The 19,599-nt window shown below is 53.9% G+C and overlaps 6 protein-coding genes across 6 annotated transcripts; 2 read left to right on the top strand and 4 right to left on the bottom strand.

Moving 5' to 3' along the window:
- Positions 1-471: 471 nt before the first annotated feature.
- CABS01_04645 (PHD-finger domain-containing protein) lies at positions 472-3,253 on the bottom strand (the record flags this gene model as incomplete). Its single annotated transcript, XM_060538016.1, has 4 exons — positions 472-1,050; positions 1,106-1,534; positions 1,592-1,753; positions 1,805-3,253. The coding sequence occupies 4 exons, from the start codon at positions 3,251-3,253 to the stop codon at positions 472-474; spliced, it is 2,619 nt and encodes an 872-aa protein (XP_060389678.1).
- Positions 3,254-3,902: 649 nt separating this feature from the next.
- Positions 3,903-8,194, bottom strand: CABS01_04644 (inner centromere protein; the record flags this gene model as incomplete). The annotated part of the gene is made up of 4 exons (XM_060538015.1): positions 3,903-4,520; positions 4,578-7,820; positions 7,875-7,965; positions 8,019-8,194. The coding sequence occupies 4 exons, from the start codon at positions 8,192-8,194 to the stop codon at positions 3,903-3,905; spliced, it is 4,128 nt and encodes a 1,375-aa protein (XP_060389677.1).
- Positions 8,195-8,718: 524 nt separating this feature from the next.
- CABS01_04643 (RecF/RecN/SMC N terminal domain-containing protein) lies at positions 8,719-12,490 on the top strand (the record flags this gene model as incomplete). Its single annotated transcript, XM_060538014.1, has 5 exons — positions 8,719-8,745; positions 8,796-8,836; positions 8,890-9,010; positions 9,076-12,161; positions 12,226-12,490. 5 exons carry the CDS (start codon positions 8,719-8,721, stop codon positions 12,488-12,490), a joined length of 3,540 nt encoding a protein of 1,179 aa, XP_060389676.1.
- Positions 12,491-13,033: 543 nt separating this feature from the next.
- CABS01_04642 (MOSC domain-containing protein) lies at positions 13,034-14,764 on the bottom strand (the record flags this gene model as incomplete). The annotated part of the gene is made up of 4 exons (XM_060538013.1): positions 13,034-13,271; positions 13,352-13,463; positions 13,584-13,695; positions 13,838-14,764. 4 exons carry the CDS (start codon positions 14,762-14,764, stop codon positions 13,034-13,036), a joined length of 1,389 nt encoding a protein of 462 aa, XP_060389675.1.
- Positions 14,765-15,960: 1,196 nt separating this feature from the next.
- Positions 15,961-16,377, bottom strand: CABS01_04641 (uncharacterized protein; the record flags this gene model as incomplete). The annotated part of the gene is made up of 1 exon (XM_060538012.1): positions 15,961-16,377. One exon carries the CDS (start codon positions 16,375-16,377, stop codon positions 15,961-15,963), a length of 417 nt encoding a protein of 138 aa, XP_060389674.1.
- Positions 16,378-18,621: 2,244 nt separating this feature from the next.
- Positions 18,622-19,407, top strand: CABS01_04640 (uncharacterized protein; the record flags this gene model as incomplete). The annotated part of the gene is made up of 2 exons (XM_060538011.1): positions 18,622-18,794; positions 19,272-19,407. The coding sequence occupies 2 exons, from the start codon at positions 18,622-18,624 to the stop codon at positions 19,405-19,407; spliced, it is 309 nt and encodes a 102-aa protein (XP_060389673.1).
- Positions 19,408-19,599: the final 192 nt, after the last annotated feature.

Genomic DNA, 19,599 nt, shown 5'->3' with positions numbered 1-19,599 from the left:
TACATTCACAAGCAGACTGCATTTCCATGATTCCAAACGAAGCACCCAACGACACCCCGACCTTGACAAAAGCAGCCTAGACACCGGGCCGGGTCGTCTCCCTAGCGCCGCGTCAAAACAACTGCCTGGTCCAAACGTGCCTAACTTGCCTCCCACGCTCCCCAAGGTAGATATTCGCCTGGCGTGTCTGGCATCCTTACTTGATGGACAATCAGACCACCTTGTGCCAACCACGCCCTACGAATCGTTAGACCGCGCCGTACTCATGTGGCGCCAAGCCCTGGGAACCAGTTGTGGAAATGAGATCGCCAAGGAGGCGCTCAACTTTCACTATCAGCAGCTCCTTTGCCTCCAACTACTGTTACAGGTCCTAGGGGTGCAAATATGGAAGCCTAGCAATGGCTCATAACTGGCGTTTTGCCTGATTCTATACGCCCTGGTCATATCTTCATCGGAGGATGATGTTCACGCTCAAATCTCCTTACACCACCGCGCCAACACGTTGTTCAACTTCAACCCCGCGGGAATCTCCTCGAGCGCCATATCCACCTTCCACATCTTCCCCTCCAGCCCGCCGTACCCCGAAGCCCGACCCGTCCCGAGACCCGCCGGCACCAACAGCCCCAGGGCAACGAGCCTCTCCCATGAGAGACCAGCCACACCGCGGCCCCACACCCGCACGCCGCCACCCAGGGCCAGCAGTCCCGAGCTGGCCGACTGCACCCGCTGCCGACCCATCAGTGAGCCGTACTCGTCGTACGCCATTGCAAAGTTGACCGTGTCTGTATGTGCCACAATGTCCAGTCGCGCTGCTGCGATGAGGAGGCCCAGGTCCAGCTCTGAGAGCGACGACAAAAGGTGAAGCTTGGAGTTCGGTGGCGTGAGAGAGACGACCGCGCCGCTGGGCGTTGGCGGAATGACGAGGTCTAGAGATGTAGACGAGAGCGCGGAGAGGGGAAGGATGCACGCTGACAGGAATGCCGAGACGGATTTTGTCGTTGCGTAGTGGTATTGCAATAGACTTTGGAATGCCTTTTCTTTGTATAGAACCTGTGGAAAGGTGAGTCAATCTTCAGCCCTCCTGCAATCTGGCCTGGAAACATACCTCAACCATAGCCTTCCAATTTGCGTGGAAAGCTTCGTGTCCATCAACACTGACATCGATGCCCTCGACGTCCATGTCCTCGTCATCGACGCAAAGGCCCTGCTTGCATACTTTCCAGTATGCCGGCAAGCTTTTTGGGAGGGACAGGTAGACATAACGGTGGCTGAAACGACTCTTCACGCGCTTTTCCAGAGATTCTACTACGTCCATGCGTGTCGTACAGCCCAGCACCGCGATAGGGGCTTTACGCGCCTGTGCAATATCAAATAGGTTGTAGAGCAGCGTTTGCCGGGGATGCGCTGCAAACATGTCAAACTCATCAATGATGAAGACGACCGCTTGCGACGTCACACCCTCTTCCGCCTGTGCCATTTCCGACGGGTGAGATAGCAGCGCAAGCAGCGAGGCCATTGTGTCGGCGTAATTTGACTACACGATTCGTCAGTTTCTTTGGCTTTTATCTCTTGAGGTATTGGGACTGCAAACCCGAGCATTGGCCTCGTCCTCCGCCTCCATCTCTTTGCCTAACTGCCGCCAAATCTCCTTCAGGGCCAGCTTGTCGTCGGTGTGAATGAACCCGTTTAGTCTTACAACATGGAATTCCTTCTTGTGCTGCAAAGACAGGTCGTCGACTATGCTCTCGAGGAGCTGTTTGATATTAGAACAGCACCGATGCAGTGTGCATAAGTGTTGACTTACCGTGGTCTTGCCGCAACCCCTTGCCCCTATTACGAGCATGGAGTTGCCCTCCCCAGCCAGTACCGTCTGCTCTACCAGCCGATGCGCCTTTTCGTAGGCGTCATCCTGGTCAATCAGCTTGATTCGTCGGCGACCCGTACACCGGTCTAGTAGCACCCTTTGCAGATTGCTCAGGTGTTTTGCGAAATTGGGAGTCTTCACCGCCTCGTCTGCTGCCACTGCTCGCGACTGCTTCTGCCCAACGCAATCGTTGCAGAACCAGTCTCCCCGGGGAACCTTGGGCACGTTGTAGCATTTTTGATGGAACGCCTTATCGCAGCCATCACAGAACAAAATTCTGTTCCCAGGCTTGGAATCGGGCTTCGTGCATATCGAACAAACGTCCTCGTCTTCCTCTTCCTCCTGCTTTGACGCTTCTGCCACCGGTTCTTCATCTTGCTGTTCTTCGACCTCTGACTCCACATCTTCTTCCTCCTGTGGCTCCTCATCAATCACCTTGGGCGGCGCCTTTCGTGACTTCGCGGTCTTCGCCGCTACTACTTTTGCTTCAACCACCTTTTGTGATGGTTTTCGGCTTCTCCCAGATTTTGTCGGAAGATCCTCGAAAAACACCTCCTCTTGAGCCAAAGCACTAGCAGAATCGAACGCTACGCTCTTACTCCTTCTCGGCGTACCGTCCCGCTTGGACGGTGTCAAGATACCTTTCAGAGGCATAGATATGTTGCGGTTCGCCTTCCCTGTAGCCTTTTTGGACTCCGGCACTTCATTCGCAGTGGCAGAAGATCTCGCGTGAGAAGTCGGAGTCGCAGAGCGACTCGCAACCTTTTCCACATGCTCGAGGGCTTTCGCTGTCAGAGTTCTCCGGCGTCCGCTTGATCGTATCTGCGAGGAAGACTCCTCCGTCGAAGCAACCTTCTCGTCCTTTCCCAGCACCTTATTGCTCTTGCCCTTTTGAGGCTGTGGCTCCTCGATGGTCTCCCCTCCATTGACCTCATTTACATCGTGGCCGGCCGCGGCGTTGCTCTTTCTCTTCGTAGGGCTCGCTTTCTGCGAGTTCACCTCCTTCGGGCTCGAATGCAGCTCATCGTCGGAGCAGGGAATATCGTAAATATCAACGTCGACATTGCGGCGAGGCGGGATCGGAACCTTGGCAGTCGGTCGGTCAACGCTTCTTACATTGCGGATTCGACGTGGCGGGTTGTCCTCGGGGGAGTCTGGCACGTCATATGCCGAGACGGGCGAGGATGTGATTTTACTGCGAGCGGACTTCTTCAGAGCGGATGAATTGGCCCCTGGAGTACTTTTGGGTGTCGTCGGAGAAGAAGCGACAATCGGGTTGCCGTTGGCGTCTAGCTTCCGTTTCTTGAAGCTCGATGGGATACTGTGGTCTGGTTTCGCTGGTGTGGCACGACTGCGCTTGCGGCTCTCCGTGCTGTCGTTAGCACCCATTCTCCAGGATTATCACGGATACAGGAGATCACGCAACCCGAATCAGCACAAAAGAAAGGGTCGTTTCGCGAATCCGAGTCAAGAAATTGGTGGATGGATTGACAGCTCCTGGAAACTGTTGGAGGTTACGGATACCACCAGGAAATTTGGAGAGTAACAAGGGTCCAGCGCGTTAACTACCTAGGTACCTGGGTGCACAACCGCGTCGGATCCTGGCAGGTACGGTCATAGCGACCGGGACGGTTGCCCTGTCAACGAGAATGACACAACCCTAGCTCAGGACTCGGAGCCTTACCTCTCCCATCCATGCGATCGAATGAAAGCTGGAGACCGTGACAGCCGACCCTCAGGTGCATGTCCGACTCGCAGCTAACATACCACGAGGCTCATCATAGCTTCAAAGGTAACGCGGAATTGCCATTTTACTCGATATTAACACGGTCATAATTGCATGCCTTATGCTGCTCAACGCCCGCAATAAAAGGTTTCTTGCTTCCTTGCAAGAATAAAAGAATACGCCAGGCTTTACTCAGCCATCTGAGCAGCCGTATGATCTGCTTGCATATGTCCCATCGTGAGTTCGTTCGCATGTGTAAACCACACAGCTGTCACCCAACCACCAAAACCAACGCCAAGTCTGCGGCGACTCTCACATCAAGTCCTTGCTCATCTCGTAGGACCAACCACCCTCTCTGCGAAGCTTGTCGCGAGCTGCAAGATCCTTCCTAATCTCGTCTTCTGTCAAGCGATCCGATCCACTCCAGTTGGCGCTTGATGTGCGCGCGCGGAACTTGTGCCATCTCTCCTTGTTGTTAAACACTTCCTCCATGTTGAGGGCGCGGGGAGGCCCAAAGATACCCTCAGGATTCATGGTTTCCTGTTTCATGAGGGCGCGTCTCAAATCAGGCGAATCAGCCCAAGGGGCAACCCCAAAGTGGGAGTCGTCATCATCCTCGTCCTCATCTGTATCGATTTCAGGCAGCTCAATCTTTTCGCCGTCTTGGAATCGAGGAGACGATCTCGTAGCCTTGGCGGTAGACTTTGTGCTTGCAGCACCCATAGGTCGCGCCGGTGTCTTATGAGCCGGGCCGGCAGGGTTTGGATTAGGCGCGAATGGAATGTGTCCCTGAGCAAACTGATTCATATCCACTTGTTTTGTGGACTTGATTGTGCTGTGGTGCTGGGCGGTGACGGTAGACTTGAACAAATCTCTGGAGGCACTCGGCGGTGCGTTGGTGTAGCCGTACGTCGACTTCGTGGGCATGTCCTGATGATCCACGTCAGCAAAGCTCCCATCGTGCGTACTGAGCAATGAGTTACTAACCTTCTTGAAACCCACTGACGGAGGGCGAACGGGGGGGCCCTTGATGTTGGGTGGTTGAATGTCCATGTCAAGCTCATCAGCAAAGTCATCACTAGTGCGACGACGCTTGGCTTCCTGGGTCTTGTAAGACTGCCCGTTACGTGCGGGAGGGTTGCGAGAGCCATTGTCCTCTCTGCTGTCTTGCGGCAGGGGGCGCTTTGAGCCTGGCTTCGAAGCGTTAGAAAGAACAACATTGACTGGTCGATCCTCTTGAGACCGATGGGCCATGGAGTTCATTCGGGACGGAGGCCGGGGAGGTTGGCCATCGGAGCGTTGACTGGCAGTGTAGTCGGGAGGGCCATTGGGCTGAGAGCGCACAGCAGGTGGTGGTGCTCGCGTCTGCTTGGCACGCTCAATTGCTGCCTGTCTCTGTGCACTCTTCTTCGCCTCGGCTTGCTCCTTCTCCCTCTCCCTCTGTCTCTCCGCCTCTTGTCGCCTTTGCAGTTCCTGCTTGCGCTCTTCCTCTTGAATCGCAGCGCGTTTCCGTTCGAGTTCGAGCTTCGCATCTCTCTTCCTTTGAGCCTCCCGCTCTTCCTGTTCCTTTCGCTTGGCGGCAAGCTCGAGTGCTTTCGGTCGGCCATTGGACGAGACAGAGCTCTTCATGCTCGCCAGAGATTGCTTGCTATGTGAGCCTGGCTGGCTTGATTTGGACTTGACCGACGAGCCCAGTGTCTCTTGCAGACCCGATGATAATGTGCTGTTGGAGGGGTGGAACTGTGAGTGTTGCGAGCCGGTGTTAACGCGAATGACGGTAGGCGCTTGCTTGATCTTGCTGGGTGCTTCCTTGGTTGGCTTCATTGGACGTCTGAGTTCCCGCTGCCTGGCCGTCTGGCTAGGGCCAACAGAGCGAGGAGCGGATGGCGGGGGCCTGGGGGTTGGCGCTTCAGCCATCTCGACATCGGGCTTTTCTGATTGTGAGGCCTGGGCAGCAGCCTCGGCCTCAGCCTGAGCCTTGGCCTTGCGGGGGCTAGTTCTTGTGGGCTTGGGTGCTTCCTTAGGCGCCGGCGTTCGAGCAGGTCGTTCAACCTCCCTGACTTGCTCTTGTTCAGGTTCCTTCTCCTTTTGAGCAGCAATCTTCTTCTCCATTGCGGCAATCTTTTCTTGTTCTTTGCTGAAAGTCCGGGCCTTTTCCCGCTCATCTGCACGAGCCTTGTCCAGCTTGCTCATCTGATCAGCCATCAGCTTGGCCTCTTTCTCTTTACGCTTATCTTCCTTCTCCTTCTCAACGGAAGCCCGCGTTCTGCGCGCAACGGGCTTCTCGGGGCTCCCTATGCTGGAAAGTGTCTGAGCATCGGCTGCAATTCGCTTGGAAAGGTCAGGATATAATGGCTCTGCGGCGATTGATTGGGGCACAATTGAGTCTGTAGAGGGACCGGGGTTGATGCCAAAGCGAGCGGTGGAAGGTGACATTAGCGAAGATTTGCCTTCAGCGCTGATGGCCGCACTGCTCGCAAGAAGACCTTTGGAACTCTTCAGAATGGAAGACAGCTTATTCTTGACCTGTTTCAATGGACTGTCCCGGAAGCTTCGTGTAGGCGATTGAGGAGTCTCGGGGCGTCCATCCTCCGGCACGGCTGACAGAGGGTTGGACACTGAAACATGCTTCTTGGCTGGAGACAGGTCTTCAACCATCTTGTCCTTGGAAAGATCAGGCAAGACAGAAACAGAAGCAGATTTGCCATGTCCAAACACACTGGTAGTACGCTCGGGGATGACAGGTGCCCGCTTGGGGGAGCCTGAGCGACCAGGAGATTGCCGCTGCTTAGGCAAAGCAAATTCAGGGCCGCTGACGGTGTCTGCCCTGTCGATGCCTTCCATGACGTCCGCAGTGTGGCTCTTAGGCAAATGCGGTCGTGGACTGGCCAGGGGCGTATCTTTCGCAGGCACAGGAGGTGCAATCCAGTCATCCTCTTCGCCCGCTTCCACTTCGTCTTCTTCATCATCGTCCTCCGGGAACGCTCCAGGAGTCGGTGGTGCAGCAGATCTCTTCGCGGGTGTTGCTGCCTTGGCATCTGCAACTGATTGGGTCACAGTCATTTGTGCAAGCTGTTGCGCAACCGCTGAGCTCGGGATCGACTTTGAAGGTCGGCTTGCGTTCGGTTGAGATTTACCGAGCAAGTTGATTTGGTCTTGTAGTCGTTGAGTGTATGTCTTGTTGTGGTTGGAGGCGTAGTTGTCGACCTCCTTTGTGTCTTCGGCTGAGCCATCGATGCTCATTCCGTCGTCGTTGCCTTCCTCGTCGTCTGATTCCCCAAGTAGTTCCATGTTGTTTCCCAAGCTCTTTCCTCCCGTTTGCCGACCGTAGTAACTCTGACGGTTCATATCCAAGTGGCTGGTCCTAGAGACACGAGCCCCGATACTCTTATTCTTAAGAGGCTCTCTAGCAGGAAGTGAAGCAAAGTTGAGGCTGCTCTTTCTGACTGGGCGGATCGGGCTCGACTCGTCATCGGACGGTGATCGTGTATCATCGTCTATGTGGACGTCCACATCATCCTGTGATTCAGCAGCAGGCGAAGGCTCGGGCATGGGAGATGGTGCAGCTCCAAGCACAGGTGAGGATGGCGGTGAAGACTGCTTCGCTGGGGAGCGCTTCTGTGGTGAGGCCTTGATAGGCGACACGCTTTTTTTTGCGGAGCGAGGCTTGGGTGATACGATAGGAGGCGAGGGCGTTCTGGCTTCCTTGGCCGGGCTTGGGGCAGCTGAGGTCTTGGACGATGCCGGGGATGGAGCTTCCTCGATGAGATCGCGTATAACCCGCGTTGTCTGCTCCTCCTTGGCCGTTTGAAAAGTAACTTCAGGAGAGCGCATAGTGCGTGTTTCGGTAGGGCTTCGAGGCGCGTTTTGCTCGATGGCCTCGAAGGCGACATGGCCGGTTCGTCCAGCAGTCTTTGGGGGGCTCGATCGTGGCTCGCCAATCTGTGTCTCCTCTTCAATCAGGTCGACATCCATGTCGTCGTCGTCTTCCTCTTCGTTGTCCATGTTGTCGACATCCTGGCTGCCATAGTATCCGGAATCGGCTAGTGCAACGGGCTGTTTCGAAACCGGCCTAGGGGAGGGGGCAGCCTTGAGGGGCGAAATATTCCTGTTGATCAAAGGTGATGATGTTGATGGCGCAGGGTGGGCAGTGGGAGTAGCGCGAGTAAGATGTTGTGTGAAAGTGTTTGGGGCGCCGTTGGGAGTGGAAGAGAACACATCTGATAGTGGCTGCACCTTGTTAGCGGACGTTGATATTTGCGCGCGTGAGAGCAGTAAACTCACGATACGAGGCTCGCCATTGTCGACCTTACGCGCCGTGCGGGGCGTTTTGCTTCGAAGCTTTCCAGGTGTCTTGAAGATCTCGGCGACATTGCTGTCAAGGTAGTTAGCAATCGTTACAGAGCAACTAGCTAGGGGTCACCATACATCTCGTTCTCGTTGAAGACCCCAGCCATATGCTCATTAAGCCAGTCAAACTCGTTTCTCGCGGCAAAGGAGAACTCCTCGGCCTCAGCCTGAACGATGCTAAGGGCTGTAGTTCGTTCTTCGTTAATCCATGACGCGGAGCCAATAGGCACACGCGTTCCTCGCATCGTCGCCATTGTGAGGGGTAGATCGCGACGCGCAAGAGTGTCGCTGTGAAAGAGAAGAGAAACGCTAGCTGGTCATCGAGTTCGGAATGTGGTAGCTGGGTGTAGTAAGGTAGTTGCTGGAAAAGAAGGGGGAGAGGAAAGCAAAAAGTGGAAAGCACACAAAAGCTGTATGGATGTGTGGTGGTGTTGATGGACCTGGATTTGAATTGCATTGCGAACCGAATGTTTTGGTCGAGTCCGAATTCGGCTTAGCGCGGCTGAAGCTCGTGGGGCTGCTGAGCCGGGGCAATCACACATTGACAGTCGCGCTTGCGGCTTGCGGGAGACTCGCGGTGCCCTGTGTGACTGCCCGCCCCATATGTGTGCTGTCCCCGATAAGGGCCTTATCGGGCGGGAGTGCGGGAGGGTCCAAACCTTCCGTCCATGGGAAGGGGGGGTGAAGTGGAAACGCGACCGATCGAAAGTAAACAATAAGACCTTGACTCTGACAACACTCCTCAGCAACACCATCGTCAACAACTAACTACGGCAGCATGAGGGTCATAGAGGTCATTATAGACGTATGCGATCACATTCCGTCTCTTATCTTTTCGATGCTAACAGTATTCAGGGCTTCAAGTCGTATGCCGTGCGAACGGTGATTTCGGGATGGTAAACAAACCCCTTGCCTTGGCTGTGAGGGGACGAAAGCTCACACAACACAGGGACGAAAGTTTCAACTCGATCACTGGTCTCAACGGATCCGGAAAGTCCAACATCTTGGACGCCATCTGCTTCGTTTTGGGAATTACCAACATGACAACAGTCCGAGCGCAAAATCTCCAGGTGCGTAGCCATCCATTGCGGTGCATTCCGCCGGTGACAGGTGAAGCTGATGCTATTCGCAACAGGATCTTATCTACAAGCGCGGTCAAGCCGGTGTGACGAAAGCGAGTGTTACAATTGTTTTCGACAATAGAGACAAGAAGAAGTCGCCGATCGGCTTCGAGGAGTACTCAACCATCAGTGTAACTCGACAAATCGTCCTTGGCGGCACATCCAAATACCTCATCAATGGACACCGAGCCCAACAACAGACTGTACAAAACCTTTTCCAGTCTGTCCAGCTAAACATCAACAACCCAAATTTCCTCATTATGCAGGGCCGAATCACAAAGGTTCTCAACATGAAGCCAGTCGAAATTCTGGCCATGATTGAAGAAGCTGCGGGAACCAGAATGTTTGAGGACAGGAGGGACAAGGCGCTTAAGACCATGGCAAAGAAAGAGATGAAACTGCAAGAAATCACCGAGCTGCTACGAGACGAGATCGAGCCGAAGCTCGAGAAGCTCAGGACGGAGAAGCGAGCCTTCCTGGACTTCCAACAAACCCAGAACGATCTCGAGCGTCTTACACGGGTGGTCGTGGCGCACGACTACGTAAGGTGCCAAGAAAAGCTTGAGCAATCCGCAGCAGACCTGGAGGGCAAGAAACAAAGACAAAAAGACCTCGAGGAGTCTGCGGCACGACTGAAGAGCGAAATCTCCCACCTTGAAGAGGATGTCAAACGAGTCCGAGCTCAGCGCGACAAGGAGTTGAAGAAAGGAGGAAAGGCGCAAGCCTTGGAGGATGCCGTCAAGAAGCACTCAAACGAGCTGGTCAGACTTGCCACGGTCATGGACTTGAAGAAGTCCAGCATGGCGGAAGAGAAAGAGAAGAAGACGGCTGTCGAGAAGAACGTCGCGGAGCTGGAGGCGACACTGCAAGAAAAGACTCAGGCCTTTGAGGAGATCAAAGCCCGATTCGACGCAGCCAAGGACGACCTGGAGAAGCAAAGCCAAGAAGCCGAATCCAAGGAGGAACTCTTGCAAACCTTGCAGACTGGTGTTGCATCCAAGGATGGTCAGGAAAGCGGTTACCAAGGCCAGCTGCAAGACGCAAGGAACCGCGCCACAGCATCGGTTACCGAACAGGAGCAAGCAAAGATGAAGATTGCTCATCTCGAAAAGCGTATCAAGGAGGAGGAGCCGCGAGCCAAGAAGGCGAAAGAGCAGAATGCCGACCTTCTCAGGGATCTCGAAGGCCTAAGGTCACAGGCGCAGAAGCTCGAGAAAGAGCTCGGACGACTAGGCTTTGAGCCCGGCCAGGAAGAGCAATTGTACCAGAAGCAGTCGGCCCTGCAGCAGCAGATCCGAGGTCTTCGACAGGAGGCCGACGGCCTGAAGCGCAAGGTCGCCAACATTGACTTCAACTATGCCGACCCGACACCCAGCTTCGATAGATCAAAGGTCAAGGGCTTGGTTGCCCAGCTGTTTACACTCGACAAGCAAAACACGCAAGCCGGTACTGCGCTCGAGATTTGCGCTGGTGGTCGCCTTTACAACGTCGTGGTTGACTCCGAAGTCACTGGTACTCAACTGCTTCAAGGAGGAAAGCTTCGCAAGCGTGTCACCATCATTCCTTTGAACAAGATTGCGGCCTTCAAGGCCTCGGCTCAGGCCATCGGGGCTGCCCAAAGAATTGCACCAGGCAAGGTTGACCTAGCCCTGTCACTCGTCGGCTACGACAATGAGGTCTCCGCCGCTATGGAGTATGTATTCGGCAACACTCTCATCTGCGCAGATGCAGAGACGGCCAAGAGGGTCACCTTCGACCCCAACGTTAGAATGAGGTCCATCACCCTTGAGGGTGATTCTTATGACCCTTCAGGCACACTCTCGGGTGGTAGCTCCCCCAACTCCAGTGGTGTGCTCGTCACGCTGCAAAAGCTTAACGAGATCACACGCCAACTCAAGGAGACCGAGTCTTCGTTGCACCAGCTTCAGCTCACTATTGCGAGTGAGAAGTCAAAACTTGACCACGCTCGCAAGATCAAGCAGGAACTTGACCTGAAGAGCCACGAGATCAAGCTCGGTGAAGAGCAGATTAGCAGCAACTCTTCTTCTTCAATCATCCAAGAGGTGCAGAACATGAAGGAAACCATTGCCCAGCTCAAGAGCGACACTGCGGAGGCCAAAAAGAGGCATTCCGAAGCCACTGCTGACGTCAAGCGGATTGAGAAGGACATGAAGGACTTCGACAACAACAAGGATGCCAAGCTTGTTGAGCTCCAGAAGTCATTGGACAAGCTGAGGGCCGACCTAACCAAGAACACTGCTTCCGTCAAGGTTCTACAGAAGGAAGTACAGGGCGCTCAGCTCGACTCAGAACAGGTCTCTGGCGATTTGTCCGCGGCCCGCGAACAGCAGCAAGAGGTTGAAGTAGCCATCAAGGCCCAGCAGCAGGACGTCGAGGATCTTGTCAAGCAGCAAAGCACCCTGCAAGAGACTCTTGACGGTGTCCAGGCCGAGCTTGACGATGAGCGGGCCAAGCTCCATGGATTTGATGACGAACTCCACGCCCTTGAAGATGCTACCCGATCCAAGAACGCCCGCATCGCCGAGGAGAGTCTCGAGATGCAGAAGCTTGGCCATCAGGTCGAAAGGTTCCACAAGGAGCAGCAATCGGCCGTGCAAACTGTTGCGCACATGGAGAAGGAGCACGACTGGATTGCCGACGAGAAGGAGAACTTTGGCCGTTCAGGAACGCCGTATGACTTCAAGGGTCAGAACATTGGCGAGTGCAAGTCGACGCTCCGTAACCTCACGGACCGCTTCCAGGGCATGAAGAAGAAGATCAACCCCAAGGTCATGAACATGATTGAGAGTGTCGAGAAGAAGGAGGTGTCACTCAAGCACATGATGAAGACTGTCATCCGCGACAAGCGCAAGATTGAGGAGACCATCATCAGCCTGGACGACTACAAAAAGAAGGCCCTGCAAGAGACATGGGAGAAGGTCAACGGCGACTTTGGTCAGATTTTCAACGAGCTCTTGCCCGGCAGTTTCGCCAAGTTGGACCCCCCTGAAGGCAAGACCATTAGCGATGGTCTCGAAGTCAAGGTATCCCTTGGCAAGGTGTGGAAGCAGAGCTTGACTGAGCTGTCTGGTGGTCAGAGGTAAGCATACACTCAATCTTTTCCACCAAGTTTCAATGAATTCAAACTAACGCTTGCAATTCAGATCTCTCATCGCCCTTTCACTCATCATGGCCCTGCTGCAGTTCAAGCCTGCGCCCATGTACATTCTTGACGAGGTTGACGCCGCGCTGGATCTGTCCCACACGCAAAATATTGGTCGTCTGATCAAGACGCGTTTCAAGGGCTCGCAGTTCATCGTCGTCTCTCTCAAGGACGGCATGTTCCAGAACGCGAACCGCATCTTCCGGACTCGCTTCAGCGAAGGAACCAGTATGGTTCAAGCATTGACGCCTGCTGACATGAAGTAAACGTGTTTGTTCGCGTTTGCTCGTGAATGTTTCTAAAATGGTTTTCGGATCGCGACATGATGATGATGACGATGATGGGATTTTCTTCCTCTTTTCCGTTTGCCATTAGGGCTTCTCTCCCGGTCTGAAGTAGAGGCGCAAGAGTACTCGACGGGGTTTCTGGGTCGGGCTGAAATTTCTTTTCGTTGGATACCACAGCGGAGCACGCTTTCTGTCGTTTTTCTGCACTGGGTTCGGACGGGCTTGTCTCTCTCACGCAAAACAAGCCGGAAATATGGGAGTAATTGGCATGATATCTAATGGAGGTTGCGAGTGCGAATATTAGGAAATCAAATTTGTTTTTTCCTGTTCTTAACCTACAACGTTCTCTCCTGCGTGTGATTGAAGTCTATGTCTATTATGCCATTTCACACACCGTAATCAAGCAAGACGAAAATCCAACCACTCTTCTCTCCTCAGCAGCACCAAATCGCCTCATCAGCCGCTGCCCAGATACTCTTTCATCTCCTTCAGGATTAAGATCAGGATAAATGGCCTGGATTTTCACTGCTTGATGTACACGTGGTCGCCGCGCTCAAGCACGGATACGTCCATGCCGACCTCGAGCCAGGCCTGCATGTACTCGACGCGGTCGGTGCCCTCGAAGAGCGGGCACATTTGCATGCCGAGGCACCCCATGCGCGGGGCGCCCTCGTCGACGTCGCGGAGCTTGCGGAGGGACCGGTCCGGTTCGGCGCCGTGGCGGGCGCCGGTTACTGGGTCGACGTTTGGCATTTTGCAGCTTTGAGGGGGTGTTAGTCAAGGTGTTTTTTTGAGTGAGTGAGTGAGTGAGTGAGTGAGGAAAGGAGGAGGGGAGCTTACCGGACGGTACGGCACGAGACTTGGAATTTGGCCGGGACGGTGACCTTTGAGGTGCCCTGGGTGAAGTTGACCCATTTCCATGATTCCTCATCGTAGGCTGGCGCATCAGAGACTATGTTGTCACAGGATTTCGTCAGTAAAGCTCTTGATCCTTCAAAGTTTGCCCGCTATCGAGCCTCTAGAGAGTCTCGAGGGAAGGAGATCATCTCATGCTATGTCAAATCGAACTTACCAATGATGTTGGACCGGAACCTCCTGACATCGAGATGCTTGAGTTCGTCGTCCTTGGGCACCTTGGCGTCAAAGTCCTGGAGACTGCTGATGTTCATGATATGCAGGGGATACTTTTTTCAAATGATTCGTTAGCTTCAAGTCTCCTTCTCTCACTTCCCACACATCCATTTCTTATCCCTCTCAACGAAGAGAAACCCGAAAAAGGGGTAAGGGGACGCAAAACCGAGAGCCAAAGGAGGAACAAAAACTCACAGCATCCTGGAATCCAACAATAGGTTGATACCCAGCCTCCTCCTTCCTCGGCGCACACCGATACACCTCCCTCAACTGCCCCGGATCAACCCGGAACAGCGCCAGCTTGTTGCTCACCCCCAAATACCGACACAGCTCCCCAGGCAGCTCCTTCTCCATATTCAGAGCCGGCACGACCTCCTTCCACACCTTGACGTCCTCGCGCGTGTAACCGCGCTCCGCAATCTCCGCGTCCGTCGGGAACTCGACCGGCAACAACACCTCCATCTCCGGCTGGCCCCTCCACCCGTCCCGGATCTTGGACGCCACCCACGACATGGTGCCCCGGAACCCCGGTTCCCGCCAGGGGAAGCGCATCACGATCCACGCGTCGGAGGACTTTTCCATGAAGACTGTGGACTTGGTCGCGTCGGGCACGTAGACGTCTACCTTGACGGTCGCGAGGAGCGGGAACTGGCGCTGCGTGACGAATTCCCAGGTGTGTTCGTCCTTCGCCTCGGCCGAGTCGTCCACGGCGGCCGGGAAGCGGGACTTGAGCTGCGCGAAAGTGTACAGCCTGTCGAATTCCAGGCCCGTCGGGAGGAGCTTGCTCCGGGTCACTTCGATTCCGCGGCATGATTTGATGGGGTAGACGCAGAGCGCCTTGACCCGGGCGACGGGCCCGGTGCCGGTGCCGGTGCCGGCATTGGAAGTGCTGCCGGCGTCGGCCTTGACGGAGTACTGGTCCCGGAGGTTGCTCTTTGGCGGCGAGACGCCAATCTTGGTGTGGGTTGAGCGTAGGGCGTCGCTGGTGGTGGCCGGGATGGGGGGGAAGATGTAGAGGACCGGGACGAGGAAGCAGATGAACGTGGCGAAGGGGAGGAGGTAGAAGCCGATGCCCAGGTGGTGTGGCTCACCCAGAGCGGATGCCGAGATATTTGGGTCCATTATGATTATGCTTCTTTCTCTCTCTCTCTGTTGTTGCCGTTGATCCTGTTGTTGCTTGGATTCTCAATGTTTTGTTTGTTGTGTGCTTTCTGTGTACAACAGTATCTGGTTCTCCCTGCGATCACTCACTCACTCACTCCCTTGCTTGTAGGACGGATACGGGTGGGTTGTGATGAGAATCGGACGTGTGGTTGGAAGCTCCACCACCAATTTCACACACGTAATGTTTTATTTCGTCGACGATGTAATCGAGGGCTTCCAGTTCATGGTACGATATGAGCTTCACATCATCTCACCCTTTTAGAACCACGCTTCCTATTGACAGCGCGGCTGAAACCTTCCATTCATCCCTTTTGGCAGGGTCCAAGACCCCTACGGCCCGGGCGCGTGCTTGATGCTGGCCTCACGTGCAGAATCAAGTGACCAGCTTCTTCCAAGAGACAGTTTCCCCTGCTTAGTCATTCAACCCTCCCCCAAGGGAAGCTGGTCTGTGCTTGAAACGAAACTTGGTCCAAGGAAACTCGGTCCCGAGTCCCCCGCGCCTGATTTCAGAACCGCCGCACGTGTGGGCGGTGGGCAACGGTATCTGCAGTTCCGTCACTGGTGTCTGTATGTAGCTCCCTAGGAGCACCCACGGCCACCTCGAGACGTATAATACTCAATTCGAAACAAAAGCAGGGGAATTGTTGCGATCTTCGTTGCGAAAAGCGGGATGATGCCATCAGCACGGGGGACTGCAGATACCACGTACTGGCGACCCCTACACCCCTATCAGCCACAGCAGATGAATGACGCCAACATCCCCATCACCCTCCCACGCCTCCTTGTCGATTCTTACGTCCGTATGCGTAATAACTTTAGAGGTGCTGTGACACATCTCTAGCGGCAATTAGTCTCGGCGCCTTTTGAATTTTTTTTTTCCTTCAGTTGGCTTCTGGTTTGTGCAACGAATTAATTTCATGACTCCCGGACGCTTCAGCATTGGGATTTGATGTCGAACGGGGAAGGGCGCATGAGATCGTCCGCCAGCCTCCAGGTCTAAAAGAACCATTACCTATGTACCTCAACAAGTCGATCTGGAGGTGTAAACCCCGTCCCTTCCTTCAGGGCGAATTGTTAAGGACCCGACGAGGTTCTTCCGACAACCTCTGAGCATCATAGCATTCGCAAGGTACCGACAGCTTTAGCCGCCGCTTCTAACTCGGTCGTCGTGTTACCGACGTAGCAGGAGTGACTGTAACGCTAAGTTCGTATATCACCGAGGAAGAACGCCTCCGACCGCGAGTGGCTTTGCGCCCGTTGTAATCTGATGGCAACAGATGAGGTTGGGCTGTTGTTGAGTGTGAGTGAATGCCACTCGGTCTGATCGCAATGTCACAACGGGCTGGCGAACATAGTCCGTTCCTGGCGTAGCATCCATTGGGCGTCTCCTGCATAATCCCCGAGAGGAAATCCCAAACTGGTAGCATTGCAACAGGAGAGGAAGGTAAGGTGATGTCGTTGATGCCCATTGCGATTGGATGTTCAAATCCAGAGTAGTATCCCCTCGTCGGATCGGAAAATTCGAAGGCGGGCTGTCCCTGAGACTGCGCGAAAGAACTTTGAGGCTGCATGGATCCAGTTCCATGGGATCTACAAATACGGTCTGGTATGGTCTGATCACTGTTGGTCCAGCTCTTCAATCTGCCGACTGGTAGATGCGCGCAGGTCTGCTGTGATAAATGCGAGTACATGTGAACTATCCCTTGAAAAAACTCTGGAAGTCCTACTGTTACTCGCCATGTTAAGCTCCAGTACCAGAGGCGGAGGAGCAACAAGACGAAGCCAATGTCACCATGTGTATGGCTGTGTATTAGATCGATCACGAATGCCTTTCCAATAGGAAGAATGGTAATGGTTGCACCGATACTATGCGACCAGGGAAGCTTTGAGATATCGGCAGATCATTTGCATCGTTCCTGCGCCTCTGACCCGTCTGGGACGCGCGTTATAGGTAGGTAGTAGCCTTTGAGGAATTCGGCCCGGACGAAGAAGAGCCGCACGTCCATCTAAAGTGTGAGGTACCGTATGGAAGAGGCCATTGCGATGCTCAATGCCGAAAGTAATTCGTCAATCGCGTCGGAGATTGACAAAGAAAGGCGCATGTATCGATATACCCTACACCGGATGGTACTTTGCCGCGGATTTCGAAGAGAAGATCAGGATGCTACTCTGATACTGTGACTGTGGCTTTGAGGTCTGAACACATAGACCCTGACTGGGGATGGGAAAGAGAAGGCATCCCACAACCCGGCTTAGATCGCATGGCTGAGCGAAGACGACATCCCGGAGCGGTCGGTCCACTCAGCGCCATCCGGGGTAAGAACTTGATATCAAAGCGCACGATGAGTATGGTCGCAGATGATGGACAACCTCACCAGGTTTTCACCAAGCAGCACGAGCTGGGGTGTACAAGCTACAGACCGCATATTCCTTCAGGTCAGCATCTCCATCTTGTAGAAAGGTACACAGCTGGTTGAGTAGGAGTAGATACGGAGCATCTTAAAGCGACCATCACCAAAGTCTCCTGAACATGGAACAAGAATTAGAAATTACTAGAGGCCTTTGCGCCCGTAGTAAGACATGGCTGACCCCATAGCAACTGGGTATGATGATGACCAATGAACCGTGATTGCAAAAGGCGAGGAATGACGGCGATGGTCATCACAGTGGGTTGGCTGTGGCTCCTAGGGAGTCGAGGCCAGGACCTTCTCTCCAAGACTGACGTATGCCTGGCCCCTGTGTTTTGATGCCTCTCTTAAGATGCGGGTTTTCCCCCTCCCTTTTCCCATCTCCCGGGTAATTACGCAGTGATGGTCCTCTGTTGATATGCCGTCCTTGATGCCTTTGATGACTTTTGTTCCCTGTTCATAGGTAGTCGTGTATGTTGATGTCAACATGGGGCTGTAGTAGAGCCATGTTGTTGACTAGTCCGGTTGATTCAACCTGAAAACGCCTTCCTCATTGTGTCAGCCATCCGCTTGATCTTTTAGATAAGTTAGCTATCGGAGCATATGCCAACATGGGTTTGGTGAACATACCTACAGTCGATTTGACCAGCCACAACGGCAGGGCCTCTTTGCTGATCTCACTTGACGGCACTTGCGATTGCTTCAAAGCCAATGCTGGCCGCTTCTGCCCCACTGTGAAAGGATGGGAAAGCGGACGAAGTACAGAACGATGTGAAGCCTTGGGTTCATCTGAGGACGAGGCCCCCATGCCCCCCGTCTTTGCGATCCTTCTAGGCCCTGGCTAGGCAAATTTTGGTAAGACGCCAAGCATCGTTGGCCTTTTTGTTTTCGCGCTAGACTTTTGGACGAAAGACGTTCGTGGTATGGCGAGTGGCTGCATATATGTTAACCAAATGCGGGTTCGCGTTCTTTGTTCAGGCATGTACCTCTCTCTCTTGAGAGAGAGGTACAATCATGTTACGTTCTTTTGTGAAGGCTGATTGACTCTGCCAGTCTATGGATGGTTGTGCCTATATTTGGCAGAATACCGGAAGAGCTATAGCGTGCTTCGAGGCTGGCAGCAATTGAGCATTTTCTACCGCTTGTCGCCCTTAACGCAAAGGTCATACCTAACATTTGGGATTCTTCTCCGGGTCCGCGGGAGTCGAAGTCAGATTTCTCTTGATTTGTTGTAATACCGAGCAGCTTCCCGCCTTCGGGGGTTGCTAGGATATGAGCAAGGGAGCCATTATCACTTTCGTTCGGCGTCGTGCTCGTTTGATCACTGCGTGTAAAGCTAAAGGCTATATCAAGCCATCTTATTACTTGTGATTTGCAAACCGTATCCGCCATGTCGCGCTGCCAAACATGACTGTCTTCTGGTACTACCAGCCTTTCGCAGGCAGTTCATCCGATGGCGTCAACCTCGAAAGGGCAAGACGTTTTGGTGACACTATTGAGCAAAATAAGCCAACGGCCGTTACCGTTGACTATCTGCAGCGATCAAGATTCCGCGCGCCACAGATGGTTCAACGGCTGTTGTAACGTTTGCAAACTTTTCATCCTCGATTTCTGCAACTCGCGAGTGCCGTTCGGCAACGATTTCGTTCCCAATTGAGAACCGTATGCCATGTTTGCTTGTCCAAGCAGTCCCTCCATTTCGGGGTGGGTTAGTTGTCAAATCCGTGTCGTAACTTTGCAAGGAGTCTCTATCGACCAGGCCACGCTAGATTAGGCCACTGTCAGGATTTGAATAGGGAGCCTGGGGCCGTAGCTGCAGGACTGTGGGAACTATTGAGCATGATGCTTGTGCTTCTGTGAGGGGTCCTATCTGGGCGTATTCCCCTTTTCTATGGGTAGATGCATCCCGTCCCTGTTATGGAGTGTTGATCCACAGACGAGAAGGCCACATAGTTGACGGCTAACATGTGATTTGCTGGAGTATCCGTATACGAACGGCGCTTCTCTTGGTCATCTCTCAATGACAATATTGACTGCTCTGTGCTGGGGGTATGTAGTGGGAAAAAACTCTTGGCCGTCGTTGAACCCGGTGGTCAGCATCGAGGTTCCGAGGCGGCCGACATATTGAGAAACGAATCTGCAGTCGGTACCCGTATCAAAACCCATGATCCCAACAAGGACCCAGAACTATGACCGCCTCCTTGGTGGGGTATTGCAAAAAGCAATGAAGGAAGACTTGCGAGAGGCTTCAGGGCTCAGGCCTGTCGTAGGCCCCCTTGTCTCGGGGCGTGCCTTGCCACGGGAAATCTGCAACCCTGCACCGGCAGCGGATGACCTGGGTCACCGAGAACGGTGGGAGAAAGTGAGGTGCGTCTGCTGCTTGGG

Source organism: Colletotrichum abscissum (assembly GCF_030869225.1).
Source record: "Colletotrichum abscissum strain IMI 504890 chromosome Unknown Scaffold_9.1, whole genome shotgun sequence".
Classification (NCBI taxonomy): domain Eukaryota; kingdom Fungi; phylum Ascomycota; class Sordariomycetes; order Glomerellales; family Glomerellaceae; genus Colletotrichum; species Colletotrichum abscissum.
This window is presented reverse-complemented; position numbering and strand designations above follow the sequence as displayed.